This window comes from Ovis aries, chromosome 2 (assembly GCF_016772045.2).
Source record: "Ovis aries strain OAR_USU_Benz2616 breed Rambouillet chromosome 2, ARS-UI_Ramb_v3.0, whole genome shotgun sequence".
NCBI lineage: Eukaryota > Metazoa > Chordata > Mammalia > Artiodactyla > Bovidae > Ovis > Ovis aries.
In genome coordinates this window covers 8,856,300-8,871,699 of record NC_056055.1, presented here as the reverse complement: position 1 = coordinate 8,871,699, position 15,400 = coordinate 8,856,300, and the positions used below count along the sequence as shown (strand labels likewise).

The window sequence follows — 15,400 nt, the reverse complement described above, 5'->3', positions numbered from 1 at the left end:
TTGACGATGCTTGAAATTTCACCTTGTTGCTAACCAATCCAAAAATGAGCTGATCACGCCCTGCTCTTTGAACACAACTCCTCACTACCGCCTCCAGGGTGGGTCACATAGTCTTCAGGGCATGGACCCACTGTGGCCCACTATGCCCAGCAAAGCAGTAAAAGCTTTTCTCTTTTCTACTTCACCCAAAACTCTGTCCTCGTGTTTCTATTCAGCACCAGTGAACAGAGGCTGAGTTTCGGCAACAATCATGTGGGGGCTAGAGGGGAGCCCTGGATTCTGACTCCTGCTCTGCCATCAGTTCCCTAGACAACCTTCCAAAAGTCACCTTGATTCCCTGGGCCTCAGCTCACCACCTGCCAAACAGGACTATTAATCCCCAAGTTGTTTGCTTATAGGATGTAGGCTAAGATAAATCCACGGTAAGTGTGGGAAGGTCTTTAACAAGAGTTTCATGGCCCTAGGGAGAATTATTAGCATTTTTTAATCTGGTTGCAAAGACACTGAATTGGGAACTGTGGTTGGTTTTGAATTAGTTTGTGTTCTGATATCCACAGTGACGGCCCATTTAAGAAGGGATCTGATAAGTGTTCTAGTCCATGGCTGCCAAAATTTTAAATTTCTATGGACCAAAATAATTACTTCAAAACCAAAATTAAGGACTCCAAAATGTAAATTCAGTGACCAGTACAGAATGGGCAGCTTCTTATTTTGCCTGTTGTTGTTCAAACAGACAATATAACTGAGTAAAAAGCAAACCAACCTGATTCCCATCTGTATCAACCTTGTGTTGTAAAAGAAAGGACATTTTCACACAAAAGTAACATGGAAAAGGACATGCTCTCAGAGGAAAGTATAGTTGACTGCAGGAAAAGGGGATCACTTGTGAGACCCCCTGTAGCTGACAATCTACAATGATGGAAGTGCAGAAACCAAGACCCAGAATGACTGAGGTCACATTGCCTGGTCAAAACTGTCCTTGTCATTGAGGTCATGCTATCCTTAAAGAGCCACTCCTAACCTTGAAAAGTGAAGCTCTTGTCAAAGCTTGGAGAATCTGGATGGATGTGGAACAACGGGGCAGGGGAAGGGAAAATGACATTTACTCAGTGTGTTTGGTTTGTGCAAGGCTTCGTATTTTGATTCCAGAGCTGGTACTGTTTCCATGAAGGTGGGCGGCAAACCCTGACCTGTGGGTGAGATCCTGGCCACCACCTCACTTTGTGAATGAAGTTTGGTGGGACCGCAAATGTGCCTGCTCATTTGCACAGAGTCTGTGGCCTCTTCTGCTCTACACCAGTGGGCTCGTTGTAACAGGGACCTCGTGGCCTGCAAAGCCTAAAATGTTTACTGTCTGGTCGTTTACAGAAGCAGCTTGCTAGCTTCTGCATTATGCTGTGCTCCCTTCACCTTGATGTGACTGTCTACAAAGGCTTGGTGGAAATCAAGGTCACATGCTAAGTAATTCCAGCCAAAGTTCAGCTATTGTTGACAAAGCTGTAATTATCTGTCTGCCTTGAATTACGCAGAGTGCTACTCCATTTAGGGGATTCTGCCCTTGCTTTCCAAGTTTCTGGGTGACAGAAGGAGAAGCAGAGCTCAGGGTGTCCTGAAGGAACTCCAGTGTGCTTGCTGTTGGTGTGAGGAACTGTATCCACACACGTGTGTCCTCTGGTCCCAAGCATGCCCTGGTGTGTCTGTCCAGGTGCCTATGATGACTCACTCTTTCTTTCTTAGTTTTTCCTTCTGAGCTGGCTGGTCACCCAACTGTGCTTGCTATCTAAGTTCTAAAGGTGACAGGACTGAAGGTTAGTGTTCTGAAATGAGGACATCTGGGTTCTAAGTTTGACTCCATAATACCCTGAACAAGATCCCCTTCACTTGGTCTTACTTTTCCTTTTCTGTGCAATGAAACATACATCAGATGGTCTCAAAGTTTTTCACTTTTCCATGTTAACCTAACTCTGCATGTCACCAATCTGGGGCTAGTAGAGACAACCCATTGATTAGTGACTTTAGTGATAGAAAAATATGGGGCATGGGAAGGTCTATTTGACAAATCCTGAACTTCATTGTGCATTTTCTTCTATGTTTGATTCAGTTATTTAATGATTACTATATGTTGGTCACCATGCAAAGCAGTTTCCAGAAGAGATCTAATAGTTTCTCCAATACCTTCGTGAGGTCGTTATTATTACTCTCATTTCATAGATAAGGAACTGAGTTTCTCAGGTGGGATGTAGGGCCAAGATTCAGCTCCACACCATCTGACTCTAGATTTTAAGCTCCTAACACAATACCGCTTTGTGTTCCCCTCTGGGTCCGTGGGCCAGCCTGTCCAGAGCCAGACTTTTCACTAGTGGGAGAGCTGAGGGCTGGTGGGAGAACCTGGGGACATGAGCACAGCTCAGAAGCCGCTCAGAGCAACGCAGATGCACCAGCTTGGCCTGACAGCCCACCTCCGCCCCCACCGCCTCTGTTGGACACTCATGATGTTTCTGGTAGTTAATCATCTGTGATGTGATATGGACTATCCCCTCCTGCACAGTTACTCCTAATTCCAAAGTCTTACCTCCTTTAAGGGGGAATTGGCCTGGCGGGTTGGGAATAGAGTCCTGAAAGAGAAGAAAGAGAAAAGTTTAAAAAAAAAAAAGGATGAGGATGTCATCAGATTGAAACAGCTAGTCTTTTTCTTTTCCACTTTGGTTGCCCTCAAAGTATTGTGTAATTTAGAATTTCTGTTCCATCTGACTCTAAGATTTAAAAAAAAAAAACAACAACGAATTCACTGACTTAGTTTACATGAGCTTTACGACCTGTTTATCAGAAATAATATTGGAGGATTACTCTGCACATTTCACAGGTGAGGAACTGGAAGCTGAGAGGTAGAAAGCTTATGGCCATCGGGGCGGGAATCTGCAACTCCTAACTTTCAGGCAGTGCCTTTTTCTTTTCACCACCTATTTTTTCTTACTTTGGTTAGCATAAGGCAAACAACTATAATGTATAAATATATGTGGGCTCTTTTCTTCTATGTTTGATTCAGCAAACAGTGAGAGTGTGTTGTAAATATACCTGGGAAGGCACTATTTCTCCTGTGGTTGGAAATTCTGAATTGATAGAATGACTATGTGCCAAGCATTCTGAAGATACCATAAATGATTAAATTGGGTCCCTGTCCTTGTGGATTTATTGCAGATTTACATTTGACTCTAATATCTAAATACTTATATAACATAAATAAGCATAAATGTATATTATTTATGTTAACATTCAATATGTTTTATTTATTCTAGAATAAGCATAACTGTATATATAAATAATCACACAGTTAAGTAAGAGCTTGCTGGCAGACAATCTGAGAGCAGATTGGCTCCTGAAGAAGGACCTGCGGGGTTGGGGAATGGAGGGGAGGAAAGGAGGTCTTGTTCACATGTTCTGGGCAAGTAAGCAACAGAAGCAGACGGGCAGTTTTTCACCCCAATACATTTTTCAGAAGCTTTTCTCTATGTCTACGTCTCTATGTCTTCCCTGTAAATAGGTTAATCAGTGCTATTTTTCTAGATTCCATATATATGCCTGAATATGTGATATTTGCTTTTCTTTTTCTGACTTACCTCCCTCTGTATAACAGGCCCTATATACATCCCCTTTGCTGCAACTGGCTCAAATGGGGGAAGGAGAGGGTAGGGCAAATTGAGAAAGTAGCACGGACATATATATACACACACACAGACTCTCATGTGTAAAACAGATGGCGAGCATGGGGCTCTGTGTAATAGAGGGAGCCTAGCCTGGCACACTGTGATTGACCTAGAGGGGTATAATAGGGAGCAGGGGAAGAAGGCTCAAGAAGGAGTGGGTGTATATATATATATATATACACACATACATGCATGCTAAGGTACTTTAGTTGTGTCTGACTCTTTGTGACCCTATGGACTGTTGTAGCATACTAGGCTCCTCTGTCCATGAAATTCTCTAGGCAAGAACATTGGAGTAGGTTGCCATGCCCTTTTCCAGGGGATCTTCCTGGCCCAGGGATCGAACCTGCATCTGTCTCCTGCATTGGCAGTTGTGTTCTTCACCACTAACGCCACTTGGGAAGCCTATATATATATATAGCATATACATATATATATATATGACTGATTCTCATTGATATACAGCAGAGACCACCACAACATTGTAAAGCAATAATCCTCCAATTAAAAAAATGAAGATAAATGAAATTTAAAAAATTCTTCAGCGACTAGTTTTCCCACCTTGGGCTCTCTCCCCCTTTCCCCCACCTCAACCTTGGAGACACTCCTCATTGTCCTGCCAATAAGGAATGAAGTGTCTCATTTGTCTTTTGACCTACCCAGATTGAGGTCTCCTGTACTGTATTGGATTGAGATATTAATAAAGCCCTAAAAAATGTAAGCATTTTCATGGATGAAAACAACTTCCCAGCATCTAATGGAGCAAGCAATTAGTTGCTGCCTGCATCTTATTTTCTTAGTGTTGTGTCAGAACACCTAGGACCACCTAGAGTTCTCTTTTTATTCTGCCACTGCCCTAGGGACTCTGTCCTTTTCCTTCCACTGACAGCTCTTCCGATCAGTGACTCTCCTCTTTAGCCCAAGTGGATGGTCCTGAGTCGAGGAGGTCTCCTGAGGCACAGCCCTGCAGAGCACTGATCTGGAGGAGGAAGTCAATATAAACTCGGGGGGTTCAGCTTATCAGGGGAAAAGAAATGAACTTGGCTTGGAAGGTCCTTTCCTATTTGCTCCCCTAGTCTATGATTTTATTGCCTTGGCTGAAAGCTCTTAACCTAATAAACAGTGCTGTACCTCTGTGATCTCTCAAGTACACACACACAGTTCAAAGGAAAATCTGATGTTATAGAGTCCCCTCCTGGTTGCCTCCTGAGAAAACAAACAGCCTTTCATAAGTTAATAAACATCTGGCTTACTGCCAAGCACGTCCATCGATTAGTACGATGTGCACACACATGAAGAAAAAAATCTACATTTAAGTGTGGTGCTAAGATGGTGGACTTCATTGGCTGCCCTGGAACATATCCAGGGACAAGGAGAGAATGCCAGAGCAACAACCCCTGAGGAGCCGTTGCCGTGGCTCCTGGCAATTGGGAAATACCAGAGAATTGTACATTCAGCACGTGTCAAATGGGCACACAGTGTGTGCCGAGCTCTAAGTCACCGGAAGACATCCTGCGGGTTTATGGCTCAATTGTAAAGCAGTTGTTCAGAACATATAGATAAATATAGACTAGAATTACAAGGCAAGAGCTACGGGGGAGGCAGGCAGCATGTTTCCAGATAGCACTTGAACATGTGTACGAATCACTTGGGCAGTTGTTAAAATAAAAATTCTGATTCAGCAGGTGTGGGTGGAGCCTGAGAGTCTATTTCTGATAAACTCCCAAGTGACAGCAGAGCTCCTGGCCCACAGAACACAATTTGAGTAGCAAGGTTGTAAGAAATACGATCTGAGAAGAGATCTAATTTACATGGGGTGTCTGGGTTGGTGAGGTGGGGGTGTGGTCATTTGAAGGCTTTCTGGTTTTCTAGCTTCAGACAGAGGATGTCAAAAACAAAGCATCATAGTACAGGGAAGAATCCTGTTGCTTAAACCTTAGCCCAGGACCCATGGCATCTAAGACAGAAGTGTGACTATTGCTGCCTTGAAGAGCTCCTGGCATGAGGGCATGAGAACAGGTCTCCATAGCTTTCCTTAGCTACCCCCAGTAGACAGGATCAAAGGATCAGGGCCAGAGGGGAGCCAAGGCATCCTTTAGTCCATCAAGCCAATTTTCACAGACAAGGAGACTGAGATACTCGTGAGTTGGTGGCAGATCCTAGAATGAAATTCTCTAGTGCTCCTTCTATGCCCCAAGAGAGATGCTGTCTTCAGAAGCCAAGGATAGACCTGCTCCTTCTCCTCCCCTGCCACCCCATGCGCCCTACTGTTGGCAGTCTTTGCATTTGGAGGTGGAGAAGTAGGGTATAAAGAGATGACAAATTAAACTTTGTTGAGGACCCTCTATGCCCTTGACACTATGCTGAGTGCTGTCCATTTATCTACTCCTCTTTAGTAAGGTACCTCCCAGTCTAAGAATTCTTTCCCAAACCTAGCCTGGGGATCTGGGTCTTGGCTGGAGAAATGTGAACCACCATGCTTAGCAACTTGGCTTTGAGGTAAACAGTAAACAGGCTAGACACAGACAGAAGCAAATGGGCCCTCCCAGGTTTTCATTCTCAGCTCCATTGAGTAGCTCCCTCATAAGCTCAGTTGGTAAAGAATCCGCCTGCAATGCAGGAGACCCTGATTCCATTCCTGGGTTGGGAAGATCTGCTGGAGAAGGGACAGGCTACCCACTCCAGTATTCTTGGGCTTCCTTTGTGGTTCAGCTGGTAAAGAATCCTCTGGCAATGTGGGAGACCTGGGTTCGATCCCTGGGTTGGGAAGATCCCCTGGAGAAGGGAAAGGGTACCCACTCCAGTATTCTGGCCTGGAGAATTCCAAGGACTATACAGTCCATGGGGTTGCAGAGTCAGCACGACTAAGCTACTTTCACTTACACTTGAGCTCAGGAAACTTGGTTTCCATGGATACCAACCAGCTACACTTCCTTAAGTATGCTTCTCTCTCTGTCTCTTTTGTTTTTCAGACTCTGAGTATCTCATGGGTATCCTCCACAATGTTCCTGTGTATGGAGGGAGGAACCCTCCCTACATTTAACCTTTTTGTTCCCAGGTGAAATGAGCTGTTCCAGTCATCTTCTCTGCCTAGGACTCTTTGTTTTCCCATTTCCTTTAATCACTGTGATTGCAAGGCTAATAATCCCTACCTCTGCTGGATTATTGACATAATAAGATATTATATATAAAGTTATGGACATTGTAAGATATTATGCATTAAGTGTTAGCAAGTGGTTGGAAATGGTGGCTATTTTGGTTACCCTCTTAATCCTAATGAAGTGTGTAATTTGTCGCAATACCTTGAAAGGTTTATTTCTTTTCACAGAGCAGTCCTGTGCAGGGAAATCAGCTCCTAAATCTACTTTGACAAAAGATGCCCTCTCTTATAGAAAATGGCCAAAGACAACCGATGTTTGGACTATGCCAGGTGGTCTCACATCTTGTAAGGTGAGCCATGGAGATCTTTACCAGGAAAGCCTCTCTTATTTTTGAATGTGATTAAGCACTTAATGAGGGTATTTCAGAGGGGTCGACAGAGGATGAGACGGTTGGGTGGTATCACTGACTCAATGGCTATGAGTTTGAGCAAGCTCCAGGAGTTGATGATGGACAGGGAAGCCTGGCGTGCTGCAGTCCATGGGGTCGCAAAGAGTCAGACAAGACTGAGCCACTGAACTGACTGACTGAGGGTACTGAATCATCAGGGGCTAAATGCTTTACGTGCATTATCTTATTTTATCTTTACCCCAAGAATTAGTGATTGACTGAGACTTAGAGAAATAGCTTAGTGACTATAGAAGGTCCCTTAGATGGTGAATAGGAGGGAAAGGATTCAACTGGGGCATATTGACTTCAAAGGCAATGCTCTTCAATCCCAAGCCATGTCGCCCCTCTAGGATAGGGCAGGATGCAGCTGGGGCAGGAAATTCTCCTGAGACTCCATGAGAAAGTGGATTGCGGTCCTAGAAAATTTTCCTCGGTAGTCTTGGTTTTGCTAATGTTAGTGAAAGTGGTCATTGGAATACAGGGGCTTAAAGCAGTGCTTCTCTCACTAGGGGTCTTGTTAAAATGCTAATTATGATTCTGTAGGTTTTACATTTATAATGAAATGATGAAATCATCTTCCAGATGATGCCAATGTTTTGGAACCAGGGAGCACACTTTGAATAACAAGGGCTTAAAGACAAGTGAACTCCAGGAGTTGGTGATGGACAGGGAGGCCTGGCATGCTGCAGTTCATGGGGTTGCAAAGAGTTGGACACGACTGAGCGACTGAACTGAACTGAACTGAACTGAACTGAAAGACATTACTCAACAGACAGTCGGAACACTGAGGTCTCCCTGTCCACAGGAATGGGGGAAATGGCTACTGGAGGCTAGCGTGGAGCTGAGCTTATGGATGGGTTCGGAAAACCTTCCTAGTCTGTTGATGGGGTGGCTTCCTGTCATCTTCTATCTGTGCTTCTTGCCACCTGGCTCCAAGTCCTGCCACTCCCTGGTGCAGTCTGGACTGATCTCTGTTTTGCGCCTCGCCTTACTCCGGCCCCACCTAGAATGCCTGGCACCATCTCCTCTTGCTCCCATCCTTTCAATAGTGAGCTCTTCTCCACTGACGCATGCCAGCTAGCAAATACAGAAGAAGTGAAAGAATCACTGGGTCAGGAATATCTCCTGGAGAAGGAAATGGCACCCCACTCCAGTACTCTTGCCTAGAAAAATCCCATGGATGGAGGAGCCTGGTAGGCTACAGTCCATGGGGTTGCAAAGAGACACGACTGAGTGACTGCACTTTCACTTTCACTATGAAGGCAGACAGTGGTCATGCCTTGAATCAACTGACTAAATGTTATTGCCAATAATGGAGCAACCTGACATATGCTTCTAGCTCTGCTGTGAAAAGGAAGGATATAACATTGCCTATGTCCTTTCCTTGCCCAAAATGTTTCATCTGAATATTATTGTGAGTAGACACTGACAGTCCCAAAACATGACCATAGAACTGTCCTGGATCCTTTTAAAAAGTCAGTGTCGTGAAAAGCAACAGAGAGCAGAGGAGATTGTTAGATCATTGCTTCTCAAACTTTAATGAGCATATAGATCACCAAAAAAAAAGTGAAGTTGCTCAATCGTGTCTGACTCTTTGTGACCCCATGAACTGTAGCCTGCCCAGCTCCTCCATCCATGGGATTTTCCAGGCAAGAGTACTGGAGTGGGTTGCCATTTCCTTCTCCAATAACCTTATTAAAATGCAGACTTAGATTCATCATGTCTAAGGTGGGGCCCGAGAGTCTGCATTTCTAATAAGCTCCCAGAGCCACCTTTTAAATAGTAACATTCCAAGTTAAAACAGGTGAAACCAACTCCGTATGTGACCTAAGAGTAGATTCTGGATTGAGAAACAAAAGGCACAACAGCTATAAAAACATTTTAGAACAAGTGGAGGAAATTAAAATATGGACTATGTCTTATTATAAACTGATGTTGCCAAGATAACATTAACTTTCTTGGCCATGATAATGGCACACAGTAAGTAGGAGATGGGTGCTGAAATACGTGTGGGTGAAAGGTCACCCTGACCGAACCTTACTTTCATATATATAGAAAGAAGCAGAAATATGGCAAGATGTTAACACTTATTGAATTTAGGTGAAAGATTATATGGGTATTTACCATTCTATTTTTCAGTAGGTTTAAATTTTTCCAAAACAAAACTTCGGGAATCAGACACGATCCTTTTCATTCTTGGAGGAGGTTCAGCTTCCCTTCTAACCTCTCTTGCAAACCCCTTCCTCACCCCGAGTGGCAACTGTCTTCCTCTCTTCTAGTCTATGGCACTGAGTACAGCACATGCATGCTAAGTCACTTCAGTCATGTCTGACTCTTTGTGACCTTATGGACTGTAGCCCACCCGGCTCCTCTGTCCCTGGGGATTCTCCAGGCAAAAATACTGGGGTGGGTTGCCATGCTGTCTTCCAGGGGATCTTCCCACCCAGGGATCAAACCTGCATCTCTTGCATCTGCTGCATTGGCAGGTGGGTTCTTCACCGCTAGCGCCACCTGGGAAGCCCACATTTAGTGCCATTCTGCCCCAGATTCAAGCACTTGAGGGTTTGGGCTCACCTCTCCAACTTAGAGACTCCCAGAAAACAGGGCTCCCACCTTGTCCACTTGGGTTCTTCCCTTACAGCTTAGCCTAGGGCTTTCCCTGGAGAAGCTGCTCAGTGGACTTCTTTGGATAAATAATTGACTGTATTGGAGAGAGTAAGCTGGGTAGAGAGAAGTATCACTGGGCATTTCAGTTCACCCTATATTTTATCTGGAGTGAAAACAAACCTAAAACCTTACCACCATCACCGCCAATCACTGCCCCTAAATTCAGCTCTTGGTGGGGAAGTTGAGTGGTATTGGAAGGGTAATTTTTTTTTGTTTGTAATAAAAGGAGTTTTCTTTGTTGATAAAGGGAAAGAAGGCAGTTGCTTTCTCTTCTTTCTAGAATACACGAGCCCTTCTTTACTCTAACATTGTGAAATGTAAATAGATATCTCCAGGGGCTAAACAAGACCAGGCTTCTGGTTTATAACAGAAACATTTCTTAAGATTGAAGGCCTCCAAGCCACCTGAACTGTGAACACCTCTAGTGTCAACCTTATTGCTGTTGTTTAGTTGCTGAGTTCTGTCTAACTCTTTTATGACCCCATAGACTGTAGCTCGCTAGGCTTCTCTGTCCATGGGATTTCACAGGTAATAATACTGGAGTGGGTTGCCATTTCCAGGGGATTGTCCTAATCCAGGGATCAAACCCTCATCTCCCACTTGGCGGGTGGATTCTTTATCACTGAACCATGTGGGAAGCCTGTCCACCTTATAGCCCATGTGCTCAGTCGGTCAGTCGTGTCCGACTCTTTGTGACCCCATGGATTGTAGCCCTCCAGGCTCCTCTGTTTACGGGACTTTCCAGGCAAGAATACGGGAGTGGGTTGCCATTTCCTTCTCTTCCTTATTATAGCCTATATATGACCTATTTATAACCCTTTGTCTCTGGAGGAGATACGAGAAATTTTTTTCTCTTTGCTTTGCTGTATAAGTTGTGTGACATTTCATTGTGACACAAACGCATATACTCTGTTGTAATTACTTCATAAGAAATCAATTTTCTTTCTTTTCCACGGAGATCTGTCTCTTTGTTGGTAGGACTTCTACTTCTTCAAGAGTACTGAGTACAATCTCTTAAAAAATACACATTGTATTCCCACTTCTAGGGGTTTATCCCACAGACAGACTTGCAGATGTGCACAGTGAGCAAAACTTCTAGAGAAAAACTCGTGTCCTTCACTAGACACAGATGAAATATGAAGTACAATAAAATGCTATGTGACTCTTCAAAAGAATGAGATAGACGTCCATGTATTGACATGGAAGGATTTCCAAGATTTATCAAGTCAATGAAGCAGGCTGCACATTTATGGGTTTGCTATAATGACATCTGTGTACTATGTATTTACAGAGCATAGATTTTTGGAAGGACAGGAAAGAATCTGTCAATTGTCCTTATCTCAGGAAAGAGGGATTGGTGGTTGGGTGGAGAGGGTGTGAGAGATTTCTACTTTTTTCTTTGCCCTTGTTTACTATTTACTTTTCTTAAACCATGTGGATATAATATTTTAAATGAATATAATGGTTTAAAGGTAAGTAAAATACAGCCACTGCAGAGACTTAAGACATCAGTAGGCAATAAGTTCCATAAGTAACATGAAAACAGAGATATTTTTGGCTTTGATCAAGGTTCTATATCCCTTACTTAGAACATTACTGTCCTGCACACAGTAGATGCTCAATAAATCTTTAAGGTTGAAACCTAAGTTCTTTGCCTCTCCCAAGGAATTTGACTTTGGAGTTATTTGGTTTTCAAACCAAAGCTCAAGGCGATCTTTGTTGATTTTCCTACCTGTCCTACACTTCTCACTTTTCTCATTCTGATCCATTGGCCAGGAATACTCTCTCCTCTGATCTCAGGAGACCTGTTTGAAATTGTGCACATTTCTCAAGCCAAACTGAGACTCCAATCTCCAGTGAAGTTTTTCTCAGATCTGCCTGTGGTTTCATGGTAGCCCTATGTGCCTACATTCCATCACATATTCCATATTATAAGTTAATTTTGGTTTACATTTTGCCTGTACATGTGTCTTTTTATTTAGAACTGTGACTTCTGGGGGCTGCCCACATGGTTGAGTGGCTAAGAATCCACCTGTCAATGCAAGAGATTCAGGAGACCTGTGTTCAATCCCTGGGTCAGGGAGATTCCCCTGAAGGGGGAAATGGCAACTCACTCCAGTATTCTTGCCTGGAAAATTTCATGGACAGAGGAGCCTGGAGGGCTACTGTCTACGGGGATGCAAAGAGTCAGACACGACCGAGCACACACACAGTAATGGTGGGGACTTCTTAGGCCAGTAGAACCAGCTCATGGTTCTCAGCCTTGCCCCCATCCACCCTCACAAGACTGCTGGGTGGCCATCAATCCATTTCACTTTTAATAATTGGGCTATGAGTTTAAGGTCCTTAGGCATCTCCCATTGATTCCTTTATCGCGGGTCCTGTTAAGAGTTGATTCATTTGTCTAACTTGTACCTGTACTAAAGCCTCTTCCCGCAGGAACCTGATAACTCAAGTTCAAGGAGATAACTCTCTCTTCTTAGCTTTTCTGACAGTTAATATCTGAATGAATTATTGGAAATGATATGTATAAAACACTTTACTTGTATATCACAATACTTTTAAGCAAGTTACTGATATTTCTCAGGCTAAGAAATCATAGGACATCAAACCCTAGAGTCAGACTGTGAAGTGAATCTTTTCATTTCCCAGAGTGAGGGGAAGTCAAGGAACTGGACGCCAGGAAGGGCACACTCCCAAGAGAAGAGGAGGAAGGGAGATTTTTTAGTGCGGCTGTGGCTGTGTCCTCAAAGGGAACAGTGGCCTCATTAAATAGCCAAGCAGTCTTGACTCCCACTTTCTCAGGACAACTTAGGTCAAGCCCTGTCCCCTTTCTGTTTCTCGTTTTCCACATTTACAAAAATGAGGCAGAAAGATCCGCTCCAGTTCCTTCATGGAAAGAATCAATTCAACCAAATGTGGGACTTGGATTAGGAGAATTCTGGAGCTCTTGCTCGCTTCCTATGTCATCACCACACCATGTACCACGACCATATATTTCTCTCTCTCTTTTCCCCTCTTTCTTTCTTTCTTTCTCTGTCTCTCTCATACCAGTTCTAGCTACAATCTAACTGAAGACATTTTCTAAGGCCACTTTAATTTCCTTTCTTTGGCTCTTGCTGTAGAATGATACACCTCTGGTTTACTTCAGATTAGAATTACAGAAGTTATAGAGTCTGTACAGAATAAAAAGGGTCCTAGAATATTCTCAAGTGTGTTATTCCCAGTAGGTGTAGATGAGCCCAATAAATGATGAGTTTCATAAACTTTACAGTCTAAGTCTCAAATGCTAGCAATTCTGTTATCTTTCACTTTTATGGAGGTATGAGTTTCAAAGCTTCATTTAAATGTCAGTTCTTGAGGACACTTGAGAAGCAGATAACCAAGCCTTTTAAAGCCTGGTTCTTTTCAGCAATCAATAAGGTAAAGAGCATTCAACCTAAGACAACTGAAGGAAGCCAGAACAAATTCTGCAGGATTGCAATACTCTGAAAAATGAGAGCTTTGAAGGAATAAATAGAAATGTACGTACTTTGAAGGGGTAGTAGTATTGGGGGTACAGTTCTTTTTTTGGGGGGTACAGTTCTTAAACTATCAAAATTACTTCATTAAAAAATTCATGAGCAATATATACTATTAGTACAGTATTTTCTTTAAAATACATCCTGGTGGATTTGCTGTAAACACCAATTTCCTAAAATATGAATAAGCTTTCTCCTTCACCTCCTCTGTTTTCATAGTAATTCTTAACCATTTACTTAAAAAAAAAAGGTAAATTTCCTGAGACCGCTCAGCTTCACAGTGTGTACCCATAATTGCTTATAGTTTTAGGGTTCTGAGCAGTCTCAGAGGGAACAGGTGTGAAAAACATTTCTACCTTCTGCTTCTATGTGTTATGTTTTTGTGACACACCAAGCTCTTCAAAGCAGTGGCTCAGGAGGAAGCTTTGAACTTGTCTTGTGAGCTTTAACACTGACATGCCCAAGCTCTAAAGAGCCCTGGTCTTCTCTCTGGCCTCCTTTCCTTGCTCCCTTTCCTTGTTTTGGCCTCTGGAACTTAACTCCTGGCTAAAAAAAGTGCCTAGCACTGGCTGAGGCCTCTGAAATCTCAGGAACATCTGGACTGAGAGTACAGAATCCTGCAATCTGGTTTGAAGTCATCAAAGACAAGACACTGGCTGTACAAATGTGTTATTAAGTCTCCTTGTCTCTTCCATCTTTAATAGAAGTCTTTAGATCAGCAACAGTTATTATTTTTTATTGCAGTATAATTTCTTTAAAAGTGTTGCATTCATTTCTGCTGTACAATGAAGTGAATCAGCTATAGGTGTATATATATCCCCTTCCTCTAGGAAAATTTCTCAAGGCTAATAGCTCCTCTCCCTTCTTTGGCTCAGGTGTATATAGAAAGTTTGGAGGTGATGGCTCAAGAAAATTTTCCCTCAAAGAGCCAAATTATTTGAGAGGACTGAGTTTCCAGTTTCTTTGCTCCCTCTCTCTGTTGATGTCGGTTCTCTGCTTCGTTTATCCCCAAGTCTCTGTGGAGAAAACTGAACATAAATCAGAAAGGAAAGGCAAAGAAGAGAAGTCCACTCACCGTCTTCTGAACTACCAGCACCATAATGGTCGCCACAGCAAAGACGAGACACAGCGCCAGCGAGGCCGTGGTGAAGCAGAAGTACCCGCGGCCCGTGGTTCCCCAGTGGCTGGTGACGGAGCCTGCGGGCACATGCATGGCTGTGTCTTGAGACGGGGCCAGTGGGTTGAGTGCTCGCTGCAGCCCTGGGTCCATTCTTATATAGGCTTCCCCACATCACACCTTATCTCTCCTCATCTGATTCGGTTCTGGGCCCATCTCTGTTCCAAGAAGGATTCTTCCCCTGCATCCTGGATCATGTGACTTGGAAAAAAACCTTCACCGGCTGCCTCACGAAGAAACTCTTCTCTGGGGGCGTGAGGCGAAAGGCAGCGGGACGGGTGGGGGACAGGCTCATTTTTCATCGCCAGGGATCAGTTTGAGTGAAAAGAAACTGTAGCTATAGAGAAGGTGGCTGATGTCAGAGGGCGAGTAGGAAAATGACGGTTTCCCTACGCTGCTCTGTGTGTGTGTGTGTGTGTGTGTGTGTGTGTGCGCGTGTGTGTGTGCGCGCGCGCTCGCGCGAGCGTACACCCAAAGCAACTGCTGTTTCAGTCAGACTCAGCCACAAAACGCCTTCCGGCTTGAGAAACTGCACATTCTCCTCAGCGGGGCCTGTGGCTCAAAAGTCCTCATCAGAAAATATCTCTTTGCTGGGGCATGGCAGCCCCTACTCCAGTATTCTTGCCTGGAGAATCCCATGGACAGAGGAGCCTGGTGGACTAGCGTCCGCGGGGTCACACAGAGTCAGACACAACTGAAGCGACTTAGCACACACAGGGAGGCTGGATCCCCTGGACCGTGGTAGAATGACTCAGAGGGGTTGATGATATTGGCTCCTCTTA

The 15,400-nt window shown here is 43.9% G+C and overlaps 1 protein-coding gene across 1 annotated transcript in view; it reads right to left on the bottom strand.

The window, feature by feature from the left end:
• TNFSF8 (TNF superfamily member 8) overlaps positions 1–14,936 on the bottom strand; it is a 30,040-nt gene extending 15,104 nt beyond the window's left edge. The window contains exons 1-2 of the mRNA XM_004003977.6: positions 14,517–14,936; positions 2,573–2,615 (exon numbers count right to left, since the gene is read on the bottom strand). Coding sequence (XP_004004026.1) covers positions 2,573–2,615; positions 14,517–14,711 — 238 coding nt within the window. The 5' untranslated portion in view covers positions 14,712–14,936. The remainder of the gene's footprint in view (positions 1–2,572; positions 2,616–14,516) is intronic.
• Between the last annotated feature and the right edge of the window lie 464 nt (positions 14,937–15,400).